This window comes from Microcaecilia unicolor, chromosome 5, assembly GCF_901765095.1.
Source record: "Microcaecilia unicolor chromosome 5, aMicUni1.1, whole genome shotgun sequence".
Classification (NCBI taxonomy): Eukaryota; Metazoa; Chordata; class Amphibia; order Gymnophiona; family Siphonopidae; genus Microcaecilia; species Microcaecilia unicolor.
In genome coordinates this window covers 1,049,965-1,068,047 of record NC_044035.1, presented here as the reverse complement: position 1 = coordinate 1,068,047, position 18,083 = coordinate 1,049,965, and the positions used below count along the sequence as shown (strand labels likewise).

Genomic DNA, 18,083 nt, shown 5'->3' with positions numbered 1-18,083 from the left:
AAACCTTTCTTCAATTCCTAGATTTGCAAGATCAACAGCTTTTGATGTGGAACAGCGTCAAAGTCTTTACTGATATACCGATAGATCTCATCTACTGCCCTCATGATTCACTACCCTGGTCAGCCAGTCAGACATGTTTGATTAGATGTTTAATTTACAAAACCAATCTTTTTAAGATTCCTTCAGTACACTTCCATTACTTTCCCCACCATTAAAGATAAGCTAACTGCTGTAGATTCTCACTTTTCCTTTTCCTAGCATTAATTAGTGGCAACTGTATCACATACCTAATTTATTTATTCATATTTATATTTTACATCAGGAGCATAGCTACCATTGAGCGAACCCAGCATAAAGCTCAGGTCTGTCTGCAGCTAAACCCTCCCCTCCCCTGCAAGCCCATCATCCTTCCCTCCCCTTCCTCTACCCCAGCACCCCTCAAACCCTCCTCCCTTTTCTCCATACCAGTCCTCCAGATACATGGCAGTCATTAGAAGAGGCAGCTTTGAACACAGGCTGCCTGCAAGTGGTCCTGCCAGGGCCTTCCCTGTGCTGCGTCCTGCCTCTCTAATGCAATTTCCTGTAGGCAGGATAGGCCCTGGTGGGGCCAGCTCGCAGGCAGCCTGTGTCCAGAGCTCCCTCTGCTGCATGTCCGGAGGACCAGTGGGGGAGGTGGTGGTGCTGGAGGGGTGCCGGACTAACAGAGGGGGAGAGGGGCTAGGGGAGAGATGATGGATGGGGGGAGGGAAGCTGAATGAAGAGAGAGACCCAAAGCCAGGGAAAAGGGAGGAGGAAGAAAGATGATGGACCTGGGAGTAGGGAAAAAGAGAGACAGAGAGACCTGGAGCAAAGGAGGGGACAAAATGCTGGCTCTGGGGAAGGGGAAACAGAAGGAAGTGAGAGACAGACCTAGAGCAAAGGAGAGAGGGAAGAGGTGGCTGGACTGGGGGTGTAGGAGAAGCAGAGGGAAGAGAGACATTTGGACCAAAGGAGGGGAAAGAGAGATGCCGGACACAGGGGTAGGGCGACGGGTAAGGGGTGGGGAGGGCAGGAGCAAAGGAAGAGATGCTGGACATAGGGAGGGACAGGGACACAGATAAAAGATGCTGGCATGGAGGAACATTGGCATTGCTGGACACAAGGGGAGGGATAGGGACATAGAGAGGGATGCTCAACATGGGGAGAGGATAGGGACACGTAGGGGAGACACTGGACAGTATGGATAGGGATGTAGAGGAAAGAAGGATGGTGGACAGGGAGAAAAATGTCAAAAGATGAAAAGATCCTAGAAAAGAAAAAAAGCAGAAAAGAGACACTAGGACGAAAGCAATACTCAGACAACAAAGGTAGAAAAAAAAGGGGGGGGTTAATGTATTAATCGTAATATGTCAGGTTTTTTGAAGTGTGTATCTATCTTGCATTTCAATTTCTATTTTATCATTTATTTGGATTTACTATGACTGCCTGGTATTCTATACAGGTCTGTTTAATAGAGCTCGGAAGGGATTCTTCCCCCCTCCCCCAGTGCTCTGGTCCTCACCACCTTGGGTGAGATGGTTTTATAGGGCCCATCTTACTTTTTTCTTCCTGGGGCCCATTAAGTTCTACCTATGCCACTGCTCCACATATACAAGTAAAAATGATAGCAAGAGGTCAGGAAGTGAGCAACCGAAATCCAAGAGCAGGAAATCCAAGAGCAGCTTTTATAACCAGGAGCCTTTCTTGCAGGAAGCAAGACAATGGACAGAAAAGCTGGCTCCTGCTGCTAGCACAATAGAGTCTATGTTGACCGCAGGCGTGAACGGGCTTGGTATTTTCGACGTAGGCGAGAGGGACGAATTGGCTGTTTCCTGAATTTCTCCATGATTTCTTTAATCCTTGCCAGATTGGTTTTGCTGAGTGTGAAGTTGCACAGAGTGCCCCCTATCTCATAGTCCACAGAGCAATTCTTAGTGGAAGAGTTATAGCCCTCTGCACTGGCTGTCACCGCATAATCCCCGGGATTCAGAAGGCGCCAGTAATCCCCATCAGCAGCTGCAAATGTCCGAAAAAGAAAAACATTATAGAGTACATAGCTATCCAGCAGGCATCCGAGGCACATAAACTCAATAAAGATTGAGCAGGCAAATATCAAAGAATGAAAAAACAGCTACTCAGATCACAATCTAAGAGTTCTTCCAAAATAACAGAATTCTTACTAAAACCAAAACTAAAAACTGCAGAGAAAAGATCTCAGTCAAAAAAAGTCACAGCCTCTACAGATTCCCATAATCATAAGTCAGAAAACTCCACTTATTCTTAGCAAACGTTTCAAAAGAACTCCCACTTAGCAAAAAAAAGTCAACAGAGTCATTTCTCTTCACATAAACTTTAAAGCCAATATGGAAGACTCAAAATATCTTAGCAGCAATTAATTTAAAGTGAGTACTCGCTGTCAATCTGTACATCATGTGAAGCCTGGTCAGAACTCCAGTCCAAACTATCCCGACAGGGCCACCCTGTTTGGCTTTAGCTGCCTCAGGGGATTCACCAGCTTATCTTCATCTCAAGGCTGCTTCCAGAATGAGGCTTCACAAAGTGGTCTTGTCGGGTAGACTGGGTGGACCACTCAGGTCTTTATCTGCCGTCATTTACTGTTGACACAATTCAGGCCTATACAGGAATCTCTAGTGATTGTGAAAATGTTGACCAAGGTCATTTTGTTTTTACTTTAGTAAGAATCTCTTATTTTACAGTAGTTGTGTTTTTGATGCACAAAAATAAACCTAAGACACCAAACCATTTCAGACAAGTTGATACCATAATAGATAGAACATAACAAACCAAAATCCAGTAAGAAAACTTATCCAGAAGCCCCAGGAGACTATAGTTACTACTACTACAGTTCCCAGAGGCCCCGGTATAGAGTGCCCTCCCCTTTTAGGGAGAGCAGTCTTTCCCCTTCCTCTGAGAGGCAAGAAGACTACATGTCCCAGCAGGCCCTGGATACAGCACCTGACCCAGCCAGGAGGCGTGCTCAGCACTACAATCCCCAGGCTTCTAAGAGAGAGGAGGGTGATTGGTTGGAGAGGTCTAATCAGGAGGATATCATGCAGCTGGGAGAGAGGCAGAGGGAGAAACCCATGGACTGGCAGCCCTTAGAGGGGAGGGTTCAGAGGGGATGCCATAGGACTCATCCTCTGAAAGTACCTTGGATCCTCCTCTGACTCCCATGAATGATCCTCATTGATGTCAGTCAGCAACTCCTCATGAGTATGCTGAGGCTGAGACTGAGCCTGCCTCAACCTTGAGGAGTCATGTCCTCAAGAAAGGCGTCGAGGAGTCAGCTCCCGCGTTGACTTAGGCGAAGCTTCCTCCACCGAAGCCGAAGGGGTACCAGCTTGGGTGGCTGTCGACACCTGTGCTGCATGTGACACCAGCATCAGAGGCCTCGTCACAGGTTGAGGGCCAAGCAGGGCCGCAACAGGCGGCAGGGTAGGTGCAAGCATCCCTGATGCCGATGCATACCATTGCAAAAGGTAATCCAGCAGCTCAGGAAGCAAAGTCCGGATACTTTCATTGAGGGCCGACACAGAAAAAGACTGGGGTGCAGTAACCACACTCTCGCAGGGGGCAGGAAGACACAGAACATTAAAATATGGACTTTTCCTCCAGGAACTTGTCCAAGCCTCTTTCGACTCCCACCTATGTAGATCTTCTTAACTGTGTCCTCTTACAACAGATTCCGTAGCTTACCCATGTGCTGCGTAAAACTTTCTACAATTTGTTTTCAATCAGCCAGTAATTAGTTTCATAGAGTATCCTCTTTTTTTTTGTAATGTACTTTTTATTATGACATTCAGGCAAACATTAAACATAGATAAATCTTATTTTTTAAAAGACATTGATAACATCCACTTTTCATAACTGCCTAGGACCTGGGACAGTGCAGTCTAGAACTGTGTGATAAAATAATAAAACCATATTGGCTAAGACTCCACAATCTGCCTTGTGCCAATCAGTGGCGTAGCCAAGGGTGGGCTTGGGTGGGCCCAGGCCCGCCCACTTTGGGTTCAGGCCCACCCAGTAGCAGCACACCTATTTATTTGCAGGTTCAATGTGGCTTACATAGTTTTGTTAACATTGTCATTGCAAGGTGACATATATATTTAATGTTGTGCAGAGGTTAAATGAGGGTAAAAGAAGAAGGAGAGGAGTGATTTAGGTAACTACTACTACTACTACTAAACATTTCTAGAGCGCTACTAGGGTTACGCAGCGCTGTACAATTTAACAAAGAGAGACAGTCCCTGCTCAAAGAGCTTACAATCTAATAGACAAGTGAACGGCCGGTCCGATAGGGGCAGTCAAATTGGGGCAGTCTGGATTCACTGAACAGTAAGGGTTAGGTGCCGAACGCAGCATTGAAGAGGTGGGCTTTAAGCAAAGACTTGAAGACGGGCAGGGAGGGGGCTTGACGTAAGGGCTCAGGAAGGTTGTTCCAAGCATAGGGTGAGGCGAGGCAGAATGAGCGGAGCCTGGAGTTGGCGGTGGTGGAGAAGGGTACTGAGAGGAGGGATTTATCCTGTGAACGGAGGTTACGGGCGGGAACGTAAGGGGAGATGAGGGTAGAAAGATAGTGAGGGGCAGCAGACTGAGTGCATTTGTAGTAGATGAGTTATCTTAATTTCAGTGGATTGTCGGGTGGATTATTGTGGCTATTAGTTCTCATTGTATGCCTTGCTGAAGAGATATGTCTTAAGAGATTTGCGAAAGATAGTTGTTTCGCCGATTGTTCTCAGGTCTGTAGGCAGTGCGTTCCACACTTGCGTGCCCAAGTACGAGAATCTGGTTGCATGCATCTGCTTGTACTTTAGTCCTTTACAACTGGGGAAGTGCAGGTCGAGAAATTTACATCTTTACCCAACCATAAAATAATCAAGGAAGAAAAACATAACAGACTTTTGTTGTCTGAGTACCACGGATAGATTTGTTCATTCTGCTCTAAATTCAAAGGATCTGAAATTTCCTACAATCTTATTTACCTGTGCGAATATCATGGTTAACACCTTCTACAGAGATGACAGCATTAGGAATCCCTTTTCCTTGTCTGTCTTGTACCATCCCTTTGATCCCACGATGAACCTATTAATAAGAGAGAGAACTGCATTAGAGCAACAGTTCAGCCATCGAATTAACAAGCTAAGTAGTGCCTGAGACATAGCAGAGGTCCCTCATCACTTCTAGCATCCATTCTCTGGCACTGCTCAGTCTGGGTTACTAGGAAAGACCCAGCAGGATCCCAGAAAGTAGGACTGTTCCTTGTTACTCATAGCCATAGATAACCAAAGGCTTCCCTACATTTTTTTATGGTTAAATAACAATTTATGGACTTTTCCACCAGGAATTTTATAATCCCAGTAATGCTAACTAACGTGACCACATCCTTCAGTCACAAAGTCAAGGGAAATTTCAAATTTCACATGGTCTGGCTTCTTTGTAAGTAACTAAACTCCGATATTTGTTCGGGTGCAGATCGACTCCAAAATGTACAACAACAAAAAAAATCTGCTGTCAAAAAATGACTAAAATAACATTGTGATATACCAATTGTAAGTAAGACAGAAAAGATAGTTGCTGATTCAGGTCAGAATTAGGTTTAAACGGACACTTTCAAAAAAAGTGTAATCCGCTCCTACATTCTCCCTCCCAAAGTAATCTTAGCCATGGTGTTCTTGCAATCTGTTCAGTATTTTATTAGGGAGTCCCAAATATACATTCATTCTGCACCTGGACTAGCTTGCTACACACACTGTAACTTAGATCAGTTCCTTATCTCTTACTTAACTATACAACGAACTTGCCTTTAGTGTAATTAACCATTAAATTATCCCAACTGACTCTGAACCACACTTTTCTTGCCATCCCTTAGCTATATGGTAAACTGTATTGTAGAAAATCTTTAGCATCATATCTATGTAAGTTGAATGACGCTTATTAGGTGTATCATTAGTATTATGCCAACATCGTATTATATTTTGAATCCCACTGCTGTTAAATGTGTATATTTTTGATACTGTTTCACAGTAGTTCTATTATTAGGTTTCAATTTATTGTTTTCAAGTTTATCTCATTTGTTGTATTTATGTTTATTCTTGGTTATTTTACTATTGTTGTGTTGTTAACAAAATTATAAGTTTTATGTTAAACTGTACCTACTGTACACCGCCTTGGGTGAATCTCTTCATAAAGGTGCTTAATAAATCCCAATAAATAAATAAATACATTTTACAACAATCAAATCTTCATAATACGATTGATTGAGCCACTTGAGCAATGTATTCTGCTGGCAAATAATCCAATACCTGTCATATGTGATGGAGATACTACTACTACTTATCATTTCCATAGCACCAATGGAGGAGAGCGTATTCAGGAAGATGCTTCTTCAAACAAAAAGGTCTTTAGTTCAGTTTTGAATTTAGGTAAGGAATCCTGTAACCTCATAAAATACAGGAAGAGTGTTCCATATATCAGGGCCTACAACACTAAAAATCTTTTTCCTGATTCGCTCATGGTGTATTTACTTGAATGTGGGAACAGTAAGTAAATGTTGTTGACTGAATCTTAGGATATGTTGAGGAGTATAAGGAAGTAATAGAGTTGAGAGAAAATATTGGAGATGAACCTGCAAAATCTTGAAAACCTTTTGATACAATGCCTGAGAGCCATAGGGCTAACGGGAATCTCCTTAGATTGGTTCTGTTCATACCTTCAAAATAGGGCCTACATGGTTGGGCAGACTGGATGGACCGTGCAGGTCTTTTTCTGCCGTCATCTACTATGTTACTATGTTACTATGTCAACCGTCAAGCTAATCTTTCTGATAGTTACACTCAAACTTGTGGTGTTCCGCAAGACTCCATCTTGTAATATATTTATGGCTCCTCTTTCAACTCTCCTACAATCTCACCCCCTACGTGTATGCGGATGATATCCAGATCATTACCTGCTTAGATCCAACCAACATGTTTGAAGTACAAACTCTTAACAATAAGCTAGATTCAGCGACATCTTGGCTTGTTCAGAATAAAATGATTCTTAATTCTTTAAAATGTAACACGCTTGTGGTGTCGAAGGATGGGTCTGTCCCTCTTGTTTCACCCATTCTCATTCATGGTACTTCTATACCTCTAGTTATCTCATTAAACATATTAGGGGTTATACTGGACAATAAACTCAGCTTCCAATGCTGTTTTCATAAACTATGGCAAATACGATCTGCACGACATGTCTTGCATCAGGCCGCACTGGCAATACTTGTCCATGCATTGGTCCTCAGTAATATAGACTACTGTACTGTTCTCTATATAATGTTATTTAATAAATCTCCTTTTACATGCCATACTGGTGTTTCTGCCACTGGAATGGAAGAGTAGCCTAGTGGTTAGTGCAATGGATTTTGATCCTGGGGAACTGGGTTCAATTTTCACTACAGCTCCTTCTAACTCTGGGCAAGTCATTTAACCCTCCATTGCCTCAGGTACAAATAAGGACCTGTATATACTATGTAAACCACTTTGAATGTCTTTACAAAAACCAGAGAAAGGTGGTATATCAAGCCCTATTCCCTTTCCCCCCTTTCACAGTAACACAGTAAATGATGGCAGTCCATCCAGTATTTAACTTGCTAGTTTCAACATTAAGATATTTTCTCTTCCCCCTTGAGCATCCTCACGTTAAAGTGTTATACAAACACAGACTTGATCTTCATCTGTATTTTGCCATTTGCAGGGTCATCATCATCTGCTGTTCCTGGACTTGGTGATGATCACTGGGCTAGGCTAGTTAGGCGCCAGGAAGAGCCACGCTGAACTCTTTGCAGAATACCAGCCTAGCGGAAATCTCATGCCTAGATTTATGCCTGATAAAACCTGATGTAATGTTGGTGCCCAACACAGGTGTGTGAATGACGTTGTTCTATAACACTGAAGCTAAATCCTGTGAATGCCCCAGAATTCACTTGGGTTTTTTTGTTTGTTTTTATTTATATTTAGCTCATGCATTTTGCAGTAGCATCTCGTGAGTTTGATCTGTACTGTCCAGAAAATACTCAGTTCTGGAAGGTAAGTCCTGTTCCAGTTTCTTCTTAGATTATCTGGCGAAGTTACTGGTTTGCCTAATATTTGGAAAACGTGAAAATCACCAGGTTAATTTCTTGAACTTTATTTATTTGGATTTGATGTACGGTAGCAGTGGTGTGGTGGAGCCGGCTCGCACCGGCTCGCAAGAGCCGCTTGTTAATTTTTATGACATCTTGCGAGCCGGTTGTTGAGGCAGGGCAAGCCGGTTCCCAGCGCCTCTCCTCCCCCCCCCCCCCCAGCAGCGGGTCCCAGCACATACCTAAAGTCTTAATGGATTCTTTGGGGCAGGAAAGATCCCCAGTCTTTCCTGCCCACTGCCCGAGCCGACCATCCACTGCCTCATCTCTTTAAAAATGGCTGCTGAGACTTCCGGTGGCGGCCTAGACCACCCTTGTAAGTCTCAGCAGCCATTTTAAAGACCGGCAGCGCAGCAGGTAGAAAGTTTGTTGCCAATTGGTTGTTGGACGTGCGCTTCCTTCCTGTGTCTCGCGGTGGTGCTCTGTGACTGGGCGGCGGCTGCTGCTGCTGTGAGTCACGCACTGAGACAAAAGATTGCCAATTAATACTGTCAAGTACTAAGCATGATGTACTTAGGAACAACAAACATAGTTTGAAATGTCTATATGCGAATGCCAGGAGCCTAAGAAATAAGATGGGGGAGTTAGAATATATTGCACTAAATGAAAAATTAGATATAATAGGCATCTCTGAGACTTGGTGGAAGGAGGATAACCAGTGGGACACTGTCATACCGGGGTACAAATTATATCGTAGTGATAGGGTGAATCGGATTGGTGGAGGGGTAGCATTGTATATTAACGAGAGCCTTGAATCAAATAGATTGAAAATTCTGCAGGAAACAAAACACTCCTTGGAATCACTGTGGATTGAAATTCCATGTGCAAAGGGGAAAAGGATAGTGATAGGAGTGTACTACCGTCCGCCTGGCCAGGACGAACAGACGGATGCGGAAATGTTAAAGGAAATCAGGGACGCAAACAAACTGGGCAACACAATAATAATGGGGGATTTCAATTACCCGCTTATAGACTGGGTTAATGTAACATCTGTACACGCAAGGGACATAAGATTTCTTGATGAAATCAAGGACAGCTTCATGGAACAGCTAGTTCAGGAGCCGACAAGAGAAGGAAAAATACTAGACTTAGTCCTTAGTGGTGCTCATGATCTAGTGCAGGGGGTAACGATACGAGGGCCGCTTGATAACAGTGATCATAATATGATCGGTTTTGATATTGGCATTGAAGGAAGTGAAACTAGGAAATCAAGTACGCTAGCGTTTAACTATAGAAAAGGTGATTACGACAAAATGAGAAAAATGGTGAAAAAAAGACTGAAAGGAGCAGCTCGCAGAGTAAAAAACTTGCATCAGGCGTGGATGCTGTTTAAAAACACCATCCTGGAGGTTCAGGACAAATATATTCCACGTATTAGAAAAAAGGGAAAAAAGACTAAACGTCAGCCGGCGTGGCTAAACAGTAAGATAAAGGAAATCATTAGAGCCAAAAAACAATCCTTCAGAAAGTGGAGAAGAGAACCAACTGAAAGTAACAGGATAGATCATAAGGAATGCCAAGCCAAATGCAAAGCGGAGATAAGGAGGGCAAAAAAGGACTTTGAGAAGAAATTAGCGTTGGAAGCAAAAATACATAGTAAAAATTTTTTTAGATACATTAAAAGCAGGAAACCGGCCAAAGAGTCGGTTGGGCCGCTGGACGAAAATGGTGTTAAAGGGGCGATCAAGGAGGACAAAGCCGTAGCGGAGAAATTAAATGAATTCTTTGCTTCGGTCTTCACCGAGGAGGATTTGGGGGGGACACCGGTGCCGGAAAGAATATTTGAAGCGGGGGAGTCGGAGAAACTAAACAAATTCTCTGTAACCTTGGAGGATGTAATGGGTCAGTTCAGCAAGCTGAAGAGTAGTAAATCACCGGGACCTGATGGTATTCATCCCAGAGTATTAATAGAACTAAAAAATGAACTTGCGGAGCTACTGTTAGAAATATGCAATCTGTCCCTAAAATCGAGTGTAGTACCGGAAGACTGGAGGGTAGCCAATGTTACTCCGATTTTTAAGAAGGGTTCCAGAGGAGATCCGGGAAATTATAGACCGGTGAGTCTGACGTCGGTGCCGGGCAAGATGGTGGAGGCTATTATTAAGAATAAAATTGCAGAGCATATACAAAAACATGGACTGATGAGACAAAGTCAGCACGGATTTAGTGAAGGGAAGTCTTGCCTCACCAATCTAATGCATTTTTTTGAGGGGGTAAGCAAACATGTGGACAATGGGGAGCCGGTTGATATTGTATATCTGGATTTTCAGAAGGCGTTTGACAAAGTGCCGCACGAAAGACTCCTGAAGAAATTGCAGAGTCATGGAATCGGAGGTAGGGTATTATTATGGATTAAGAACTGGTTGAAAGATAGGAAGCAGAGAGTAGGATTGCGTGGCCAGTATTCTCAGTGGAGGAGGGTAGTTAGTGGGGTCCCGCAGGGGTCTGTGCTGGGTCCGTTGCTTTTTAATGTATTTATAAATGACCTAGAGATGGGAATAACTAGTGAGGTAATTAAATTCGCCGATGACACAAAATTATTCAGGGTCGTCAAGTCGCAGGAGGAATGTGAACGATTACAGGAGGACCTTGCGAGACTGGGAGAATGGGCGTGCAAGTGGCAGATGAAGTTCAATGTTGACAAGTGCAAAGTGATGCATGTGGGTAAGAGGAACCCGAATTATAGCTACGTCTTGCAAGGTTCCGCGTTAGGAGTTACGGATCAAGAAAGGGATCTGGGTGTCGTCGTCGATGATACGCTGAAACCTTCTGCTCAGTGTGCTGCTGCGGCTAGGAAAGCGAATAGAATGTTGGGTGTTATTAGGAAGGGTATGGAGTTCAGGTGTGCGGATGTTATAATGCCGTTGTATCGCTCCATGGTGCGACCGCACCTGGAGTATTGTGTTCAGTACTGGTCTCCGTATCTCAAAAAAGATATAGTAGAATTGGAAAAGGTACAGCGAAGGGCGACGAAAATGATAGTGGGGATGGAACGACTTTCCTATGAAGAGAGGCTGAGAAGGCTAGGGCTTTTCAGCTTGGAGAAGAGACGGCTGAGGGGAGATATGATAGAAGTGTATAAAATAATGAGTGGAATGGATCGGGTGGATGTGAAGCGACTGTTCACGCTATCCAAAAATACTAGGACTAGAGGGCATGAGTTGAAGCTACAGTGTGGTAAATTTAAAACGAATCGGAGAAAATTTTTCTTCACCCAACGTGTAATTAGACTCTGGAATTCGTTGCCGGAGAACGTGGTACGGGCGGTTAGCTTGACGGAGTTTAAAAAGGGGTTAGATAGATTCCTAAAGGACAAGTCCATAGACCGCTATTAAATGGACTTGGAAAAATTCCGCATTTTTAGGTATAACTTGTCTGGAATGTTTTTACGTTTGGGGAGCGTGCCAGGTGCCCTTGACCTGGATTGGCCACTGTCGGTGACAGGATGCTGGGCTAGATGGACCTTTGGTCTTTCCCAGTATGGCACTACTTATGTACTTATGAGATCAGAGTTCTTCCCACCCTTCCTGGGAGTGTGTGAGAAGAACCGTGGCGTAGGCGTCTGGTTCCCGCTCCCTCTGTCAGTAAGTCAAGATGGATGCGGCATGCGGGTCTGGAGAAGGAGTGCAGCACGCTGGGGGGCTCTTCCAGACTATTGTCAACGACATGAAGGTAAACGGAGCTGCCGCACCTTTCCCCCTACATCTGGTAAGAGGGGGGGGAGGGGGTGAGGCTGGGGTCAGACGCCCTGGGGCTGGTGAGCGAGCGGTGACCCTTTCATCTCGGGATGTGTCCGGAGTGATGGTGAACGCCACAGGGGGGGCGGATTTTCCTTCTTTCCTTCCTTCAGGTGAAAAGACTGAAGCCGCCTCCTCCATTGATGGTGGACTCTGAACAGCTGTTGAATGGGGACGGTATACCGTGCCTGTTGAATATCGCTGCCAACTTGTCCAAGGGTTGCCTAGAGTTAGCTGATGCTCTTTTCTGCTCTGGCCACTGGCTATTACTTTTCAAGGTTTCCCCCCAGAAGGCTAATGAAAATTGCATGACTTTAAGTTTAGGAGGTCACCCAGGTTCCCTAGTGCATTAATTTCTGCTCACCCTTCATGCCCCCCCCCCCCCCCGGCTATAGCCAGCTCTGCAATTTTGGGGGGGGGGGCGCAGAAGTGGACGGGGGGGGGGGCGCCAAGGTGGACCGGGGAGAGAGCCTGTTGTTAAAAATTTACCAGCACACCACTGTACGGTAGGTATCTCCCTGCCCTTGGAGGGTTCACAATCTAAGTTTGTACCTGAGGCAATGGAGGGTTAAGCGACTTGCCCAGAGTCACAAGGAGCCACAGTGGGATTTGAACTGGCTTCCCCGCTGCTCGAAGCGACAAAAACAGAAGCAAAACACTCTGCAAATACACCAGAACAAGCAAAACAAAGCAGAGGTAGCTCAGAGAAGGCAGTAGTAGTAGAACCTTCTCCTTCTCTGGATCGCCTGTGCTTTGCTTCCTTGCTGCTCTGACCGTTAGACTACTCCTCTGCTCCACTGCATTATCCAAATTGCTTTATGATCTTGCTGTTAAGGTATTATGAGGCCCATTTTGAATTGTAGGAAAAAGACCGTCAGTGCACTATTTTTCTTGTTATTTTGGGGGGAGGGGTGAGTCATGAATGGGGAAGCGTTATCCACCTAGTGTGTCTTCATTAGCTCATGCTAACTGGACAATACAGAAGCACCTACCGCTTCCTAAATTGGAGACAGTATGTGCACCTGTGTTGATATTTTTGCAGGTCTCGTGTGCTAATAGAAAAAGAAGCCACATTTTTGGGCTGTGTTTGAAATGGGCTTAGAGAGTGGGAAAGTCCCATGTTTAAATCAACTAAACCCATTTCTTAAAGTTTTGTTTAGTAAAAGAGCCCCTGTATCATGAATATTATAATTATTTGGTCCCAGGCCTGACTTTGGTTCAGGATCCAAAATCAGAGAAAAACTTATAGGCCTGTGACTCTGACTTGAACTCCACTGTTGCTCAAGGGCTCATGAGCTATTGAGACACTGCAGAGCAAGCAGACATCTGCAATAATAAGCAAGGGTGAGTGTCTAACTTGCAGAGTTGCATGAATGTGGCAATATGGTGGTAGCAGATGTTCAGAAAGACAGAACTGGATACTTCCACAGGAAGATGACCAGGTGTCACAGAAAGTGTTTTGAGGAAGATGACTTAGATTTCCAGTAAAAGCTAGTCTATTATTGACTTCCAGTAAATATTAACCAACTCATTAGCATAGCCAATCAGTGTTAACTATGACATAAGCATAGATCCAATAAGATGTGATTACTGTCATATTACCTGTATCCTGAATTGGCATATAAAAATGAGTGTACTTCCTACTTCAATAGAGATAGCCACCGCTGGTACCTTTGAACCAGCCAAGCTGCTCTCTCCCATGAGAAACCAATCTATTGCATCTGAATTGGCAAGTAATCAAATTGCTTTCTCATGAGTAACTTTGAGTCTTTTATATCTACCCAGAGAACACCTGTGTGTAGCTGTGGTATGATATTCCTATAATTATGTGATTGTACATATATTTGGAGAATAGTAAAATAAAAGCATTTCATTGCTTGTATATACTTTGGAGTCTCAGGTATAGAGGTAATTCCATGTAGCAATATTCTGTACTTCCAGTGAGATATCACTGATCTGCTAATTGTACAAATACTTGATGAGGTATCTAATAAAGAGCAAACTGATGCAGCCTTGGGTAATTTATTGACTCCTAAGTATTGGGAGGGATAAATGTAACCAAAATTACTAATCAGGGGATAACTCTTTTAATTCCAGAGTCACTTTTAATATCGACTACACAAAGACTCCAGTATTTTTTCTTTATCACAAAAACATTTTATTGTATTGCAATGCCCGCTAACCTCACTAGCACTGCTGCCTACTATTAAAACCTCACACATTCACTCCTCCGCTCACCTTGCACACCTGTATTTAATTTAAATACAAAACAGTTGATTTTACATTTTAAACTACATACTTATACTGTTTCGTATTGTGCATATGTTTTGCCATGCTTATACATTATATCATACTCAAATAATCAAAACTCAGTCCTGCCAGCAAAATGGTCCTTTTCCTACAAACGCCACGCCTTCCGCATGGACGCAGTGAAAATGTTTCCCTACAAACGCCACGCCTTCCGCATGGACGCAGTGAAAATGTTTCCCTACAAACGCCACGCCTTCCGCATGGACGCAGTGAAAATGTTTCCACATAAACGCTGGATGACTGTTCTTCATGGACAAACTCTGTATATCCGTTAAACCTCTGTTGGCTGTTCAAATTCACCTCCAGTCATTAGTATGCATCACAATACAGGTGCTGTGTGCTCAGTGACTAACTCAACAGTGCACCATATCTGTTTCATGTTATGCCGGATAAATGTAGCCTAAAAATTATACAATCAGCTCAGTGGTTTTCAACCCAGTCCTCAGAACACACCCAGCCAGTCGGGTTTTCAGGATATCCACAATGAATATGCATGAGATAGATTTGCAAACAATGAAGGTAATGAATGCAAATGTATCTCATGCACACTTTGTGGGTATCCTGAAAACCTGACCAGCTAAGTGTGTCCTGAGGACTGAGTTCAGAAGCTCTGTATTAGGTGATGAATGATATGCTTAATGTTATGACTGTTTTTGTGATTTCTTTCTTTATATGCGGCTTGTGTGTTAAAATTGATTTTATGTTTTTCAGATTTGTTTTTTTCATTGGGTGCTTGTAACTGGTCAGGGCTTCAGTTAAAGCAGGCATTGAATAGAAAAAAAACTAAAATAAAACCATCCACGTGTGAAATATCAAAAGAATCAGAGAAATGTAAGGCAGGGCCCTGTTCATGTTGGGGTCATCAGAATGAAACTGCTTTAGGAGTGGACTGAACAGTCAATAGGGCAGTGCCTGAGGGACCGCAGCAGTAGCAGTCCACTCTCCCCTAGCTAGAAAAGTATGTTGGGTGGGTGGTTAGGGGCCCTGGATCCTGAATTGATTTTAACTGGTGACAGAAGACAGAGATAGCATCGGTCCTGCTTTCTGGACTTTGATCATTTCTGTGCTTTATAAAGACAGCGGTGAGGCCTGGTGAATGTCTCCCTGTCTTTCTAAAGATGAGGATGCAGTGTGATGATTAAGCTCTCATACCTGAGGTATAGGACTGTCGATGGAGGTTGATGATTTTCTTACCTGCTCCATGAAAACAATCAGTGATTCCCGGTTATTTTCCCACTCCTGTGGCAGGTCATTCTCATGAGGGTATTTATCACATCCCACATAGATTGACAGTTCAAAACAATTTGTGTGAAGGTAACTGAAGTCATTTATACCTGCAAATGAGATCAGAGTGCACAGAACTATGAAACATGTTGCATTACAGAATTGAACACAGGGGACATTAATTTGGTTCTGCACCATTGTACAAACTCTGCGAGTAATTTTAACCCAGCCTAGCAAAAACAGGGACATTAAGAATCACTGAACTCCAAAACTCTTATCATGAACAGGAGATATAAAAAAAAAGTTTTAAACTGAAACAACCACAGAAATAACATGAGCATAAGAGTAGCCATACTGGGTCTTACCAGTGGTCCATCTAGCCCAGTATCCTGTTTCCAAAAGTGGCCAAAGCCAGGTCACAAGTACCTGCAGAAACCCAAAGAGCAGCAATATTCCATGCTAGCAATCCCTGGACAAGCAGTGGCTTCTCTGTATCTGTCTCAATAGTCAAACAAAAATGTAGGTTTTCACATTAAACCAAATTATCCCTAAGACTTTGAGTAACAACTGACAGGTATAATCATTTACCCCAATTATTTATCTAAATATATGCAGTTATCTGAATCAGTTAAATTTGAAAAGATCCCCCATACAAAAACACAGAAAGAGAGGGCAGAAAAAGGCCATATTGCCTGTCCAGCCTGCCCATCCATATCATCTGCTATCTCTTCCCCTCTTAAGAGATCCCACATGCCTGTCCCATGCTTTCCTTGTCTCCAGCACCTCCACTGGGAGACTGTTCTACACATCCACCACCCTTTCCAAAGAGAAGTATTTCCTTAGATTACTTTTATCCCCTTTGTATCGCTTCTGTATTGCTCCATGGTGCGACCGCAACATGAATGCTGTGTGCAATTCTGATCACCGCATCTCAAAAAAAGGCATAGTGGAATTAGAAAAGGTACTTTCTGTAATTAAACTCTGGAATTTGTTGCCAGAGAATGTGGTAAAGGTGGTTAGCTTAGCAGGGTTTAAAAAAAGGTCTGGACTGCTTCCTAAAGGAAAAGTCCATAGACCATGATTAAAATGACTTGGGGAAAATCCACTGCTTATTTCTGGGATAAGCAGCATAAAATGTATTGAACTTTTTTGGAATCTTGCCAGGTACTTTAGACCTGGATTGGCCACTGTTGGAAACAGGATGCTGGGCTTGATGGACCTTTGGTCTGTCCCAGTGTGGCAATACTTATATACAGAGAAGGGTGATGAAAATGATAAAGGGGATGGGACGACTTCCCTATGAGGAAAGGCTGAAACAGCTTGGGCTCTTCAGCTTGGAGAGGGGAGATATGATAGAGGTATATAAAATACTGAGTGGAGTGGAACGGGTAGACGTGGATCACTTGTTTACTCTTTCCAAAAATACTAGGACCAGGGGGCACACAATGAAGCTACAAAGTAGTAAATTTAAAATGACTCGGAGAAAATATTTCTTCACTTAACGTGTAATTAAACTCTGGAATTCGTTGCAAGAGAATGTGGTAAAAGCAGTTAGCTTAGTGGGGTTTTAAAAAGGTTTGGATAACTTCCTCAAAGAAAAGTCCATAAGCCATTATTAAAATGGACTTGGGGAAAATCCACTGCTTATTTCTGGGATAAGCAGCATAAAATGTATTGTACTGTTTTGGGATCTTGCCAGGTACTTGTGACCTGGATTGGCCAGTGTTGGAAACAGGACACTGGGCTTGATGGACCTTCGGTCTGTCCCAGTATGGCAACACTTGTGTACTTACAACTTCATCTTATCCCCTCTGATTACAGACCTTCCTTTCAGTTAACAGAGACCTGCCTCGTATGCATTTATGCCGTGGAGATATTTAAATGTGCAAATAATTCAAAATTCCCTGCTCAACTTGCTGGCAAACATGTGACCACTACAGACAAAAAAGAAAAAGGAAGGGAGCATAACCTGAAAGCTAAATACCCCCTCCGAGACAGTGAATAACAGAGACTACAGCAGGTGCTAAGACAAGCTGACAAAAAAATATAATAGAAAAGGAAAAAAACTCCACCGCAAAAATGTGAATTGTCACACAAACACAGTCACTACAAGTATGAATGCAAAAGAAAAAACAATGATATCCTGACGCAGCTTTGGAGAAACCAGGGACCCCTTGGGTTCTTCATCTGGTGCTGGTTACACTGTACGCATGCATTTAAGACTTTTCAGCTAAGCTGTATTTGTTTGCTTTACATGACGTGTTTCAGACCATTCCATCCGGTACCATAACAATCCGAATTACTTTTAAAGAAATTATCTGTAAATTATCATATTAATTACAAATTATTCAAATTATTGTTTACAAAAGTCTATGTCACTGTGAGGAGCATTTTTGAAAGGGACATCCAAGTTGCGATTTGGACATCCTTGCAAAATGGCAAAATCCAGAGGCAGGAAACCCGTATTTTCGAAACAAGATAGACGTCCATCTTTCATTTTGAAAATACCGTCAGGGACGTCCAAATCCTTAAATTTGGACGTCCCTAGACATGGACATTTATGACTTTCAGCGATTTTCGAAACCAAAGACGTCCATGTCAAAAACGGCCAA

General features: G+C 43.2%; 1 protein-coding gene across 1 annotated transcript in view; it reads right to left on the bottom strand.

The window, feature by feature from the left end:
• Window positions 1-454: 454 nt before the first annotated feature.
• CPXM2 (carboxypeptidase X, M14 family member 2) overlaps window positions 455-18,083 on the bottom strand; it is a 191,624-nt gene continuing 173,995 nt past the window's right edge. Inside the window, exons 12-14 of the mRNA XM_030202559.1 lie at window positions 15,442-15,581; window positions 5,025-5,124; window positions 455-2,034 (exon numbers count right to left, since the gene is read on the bottom strand). Of these exons, the coding sequence (XP_030058419.1) occupies window positions 1,781-2,034; window positions 5,025-5,124; window positions 15,442-15,581 (494 nt within the window). The 3' untranslated portion in view covers window positions 455-1,780. The remainder of the gene's footprint in view (window positions 2,035-5,024; window positions 5,125-15,441; window positions 15,582-18,083) is intronic.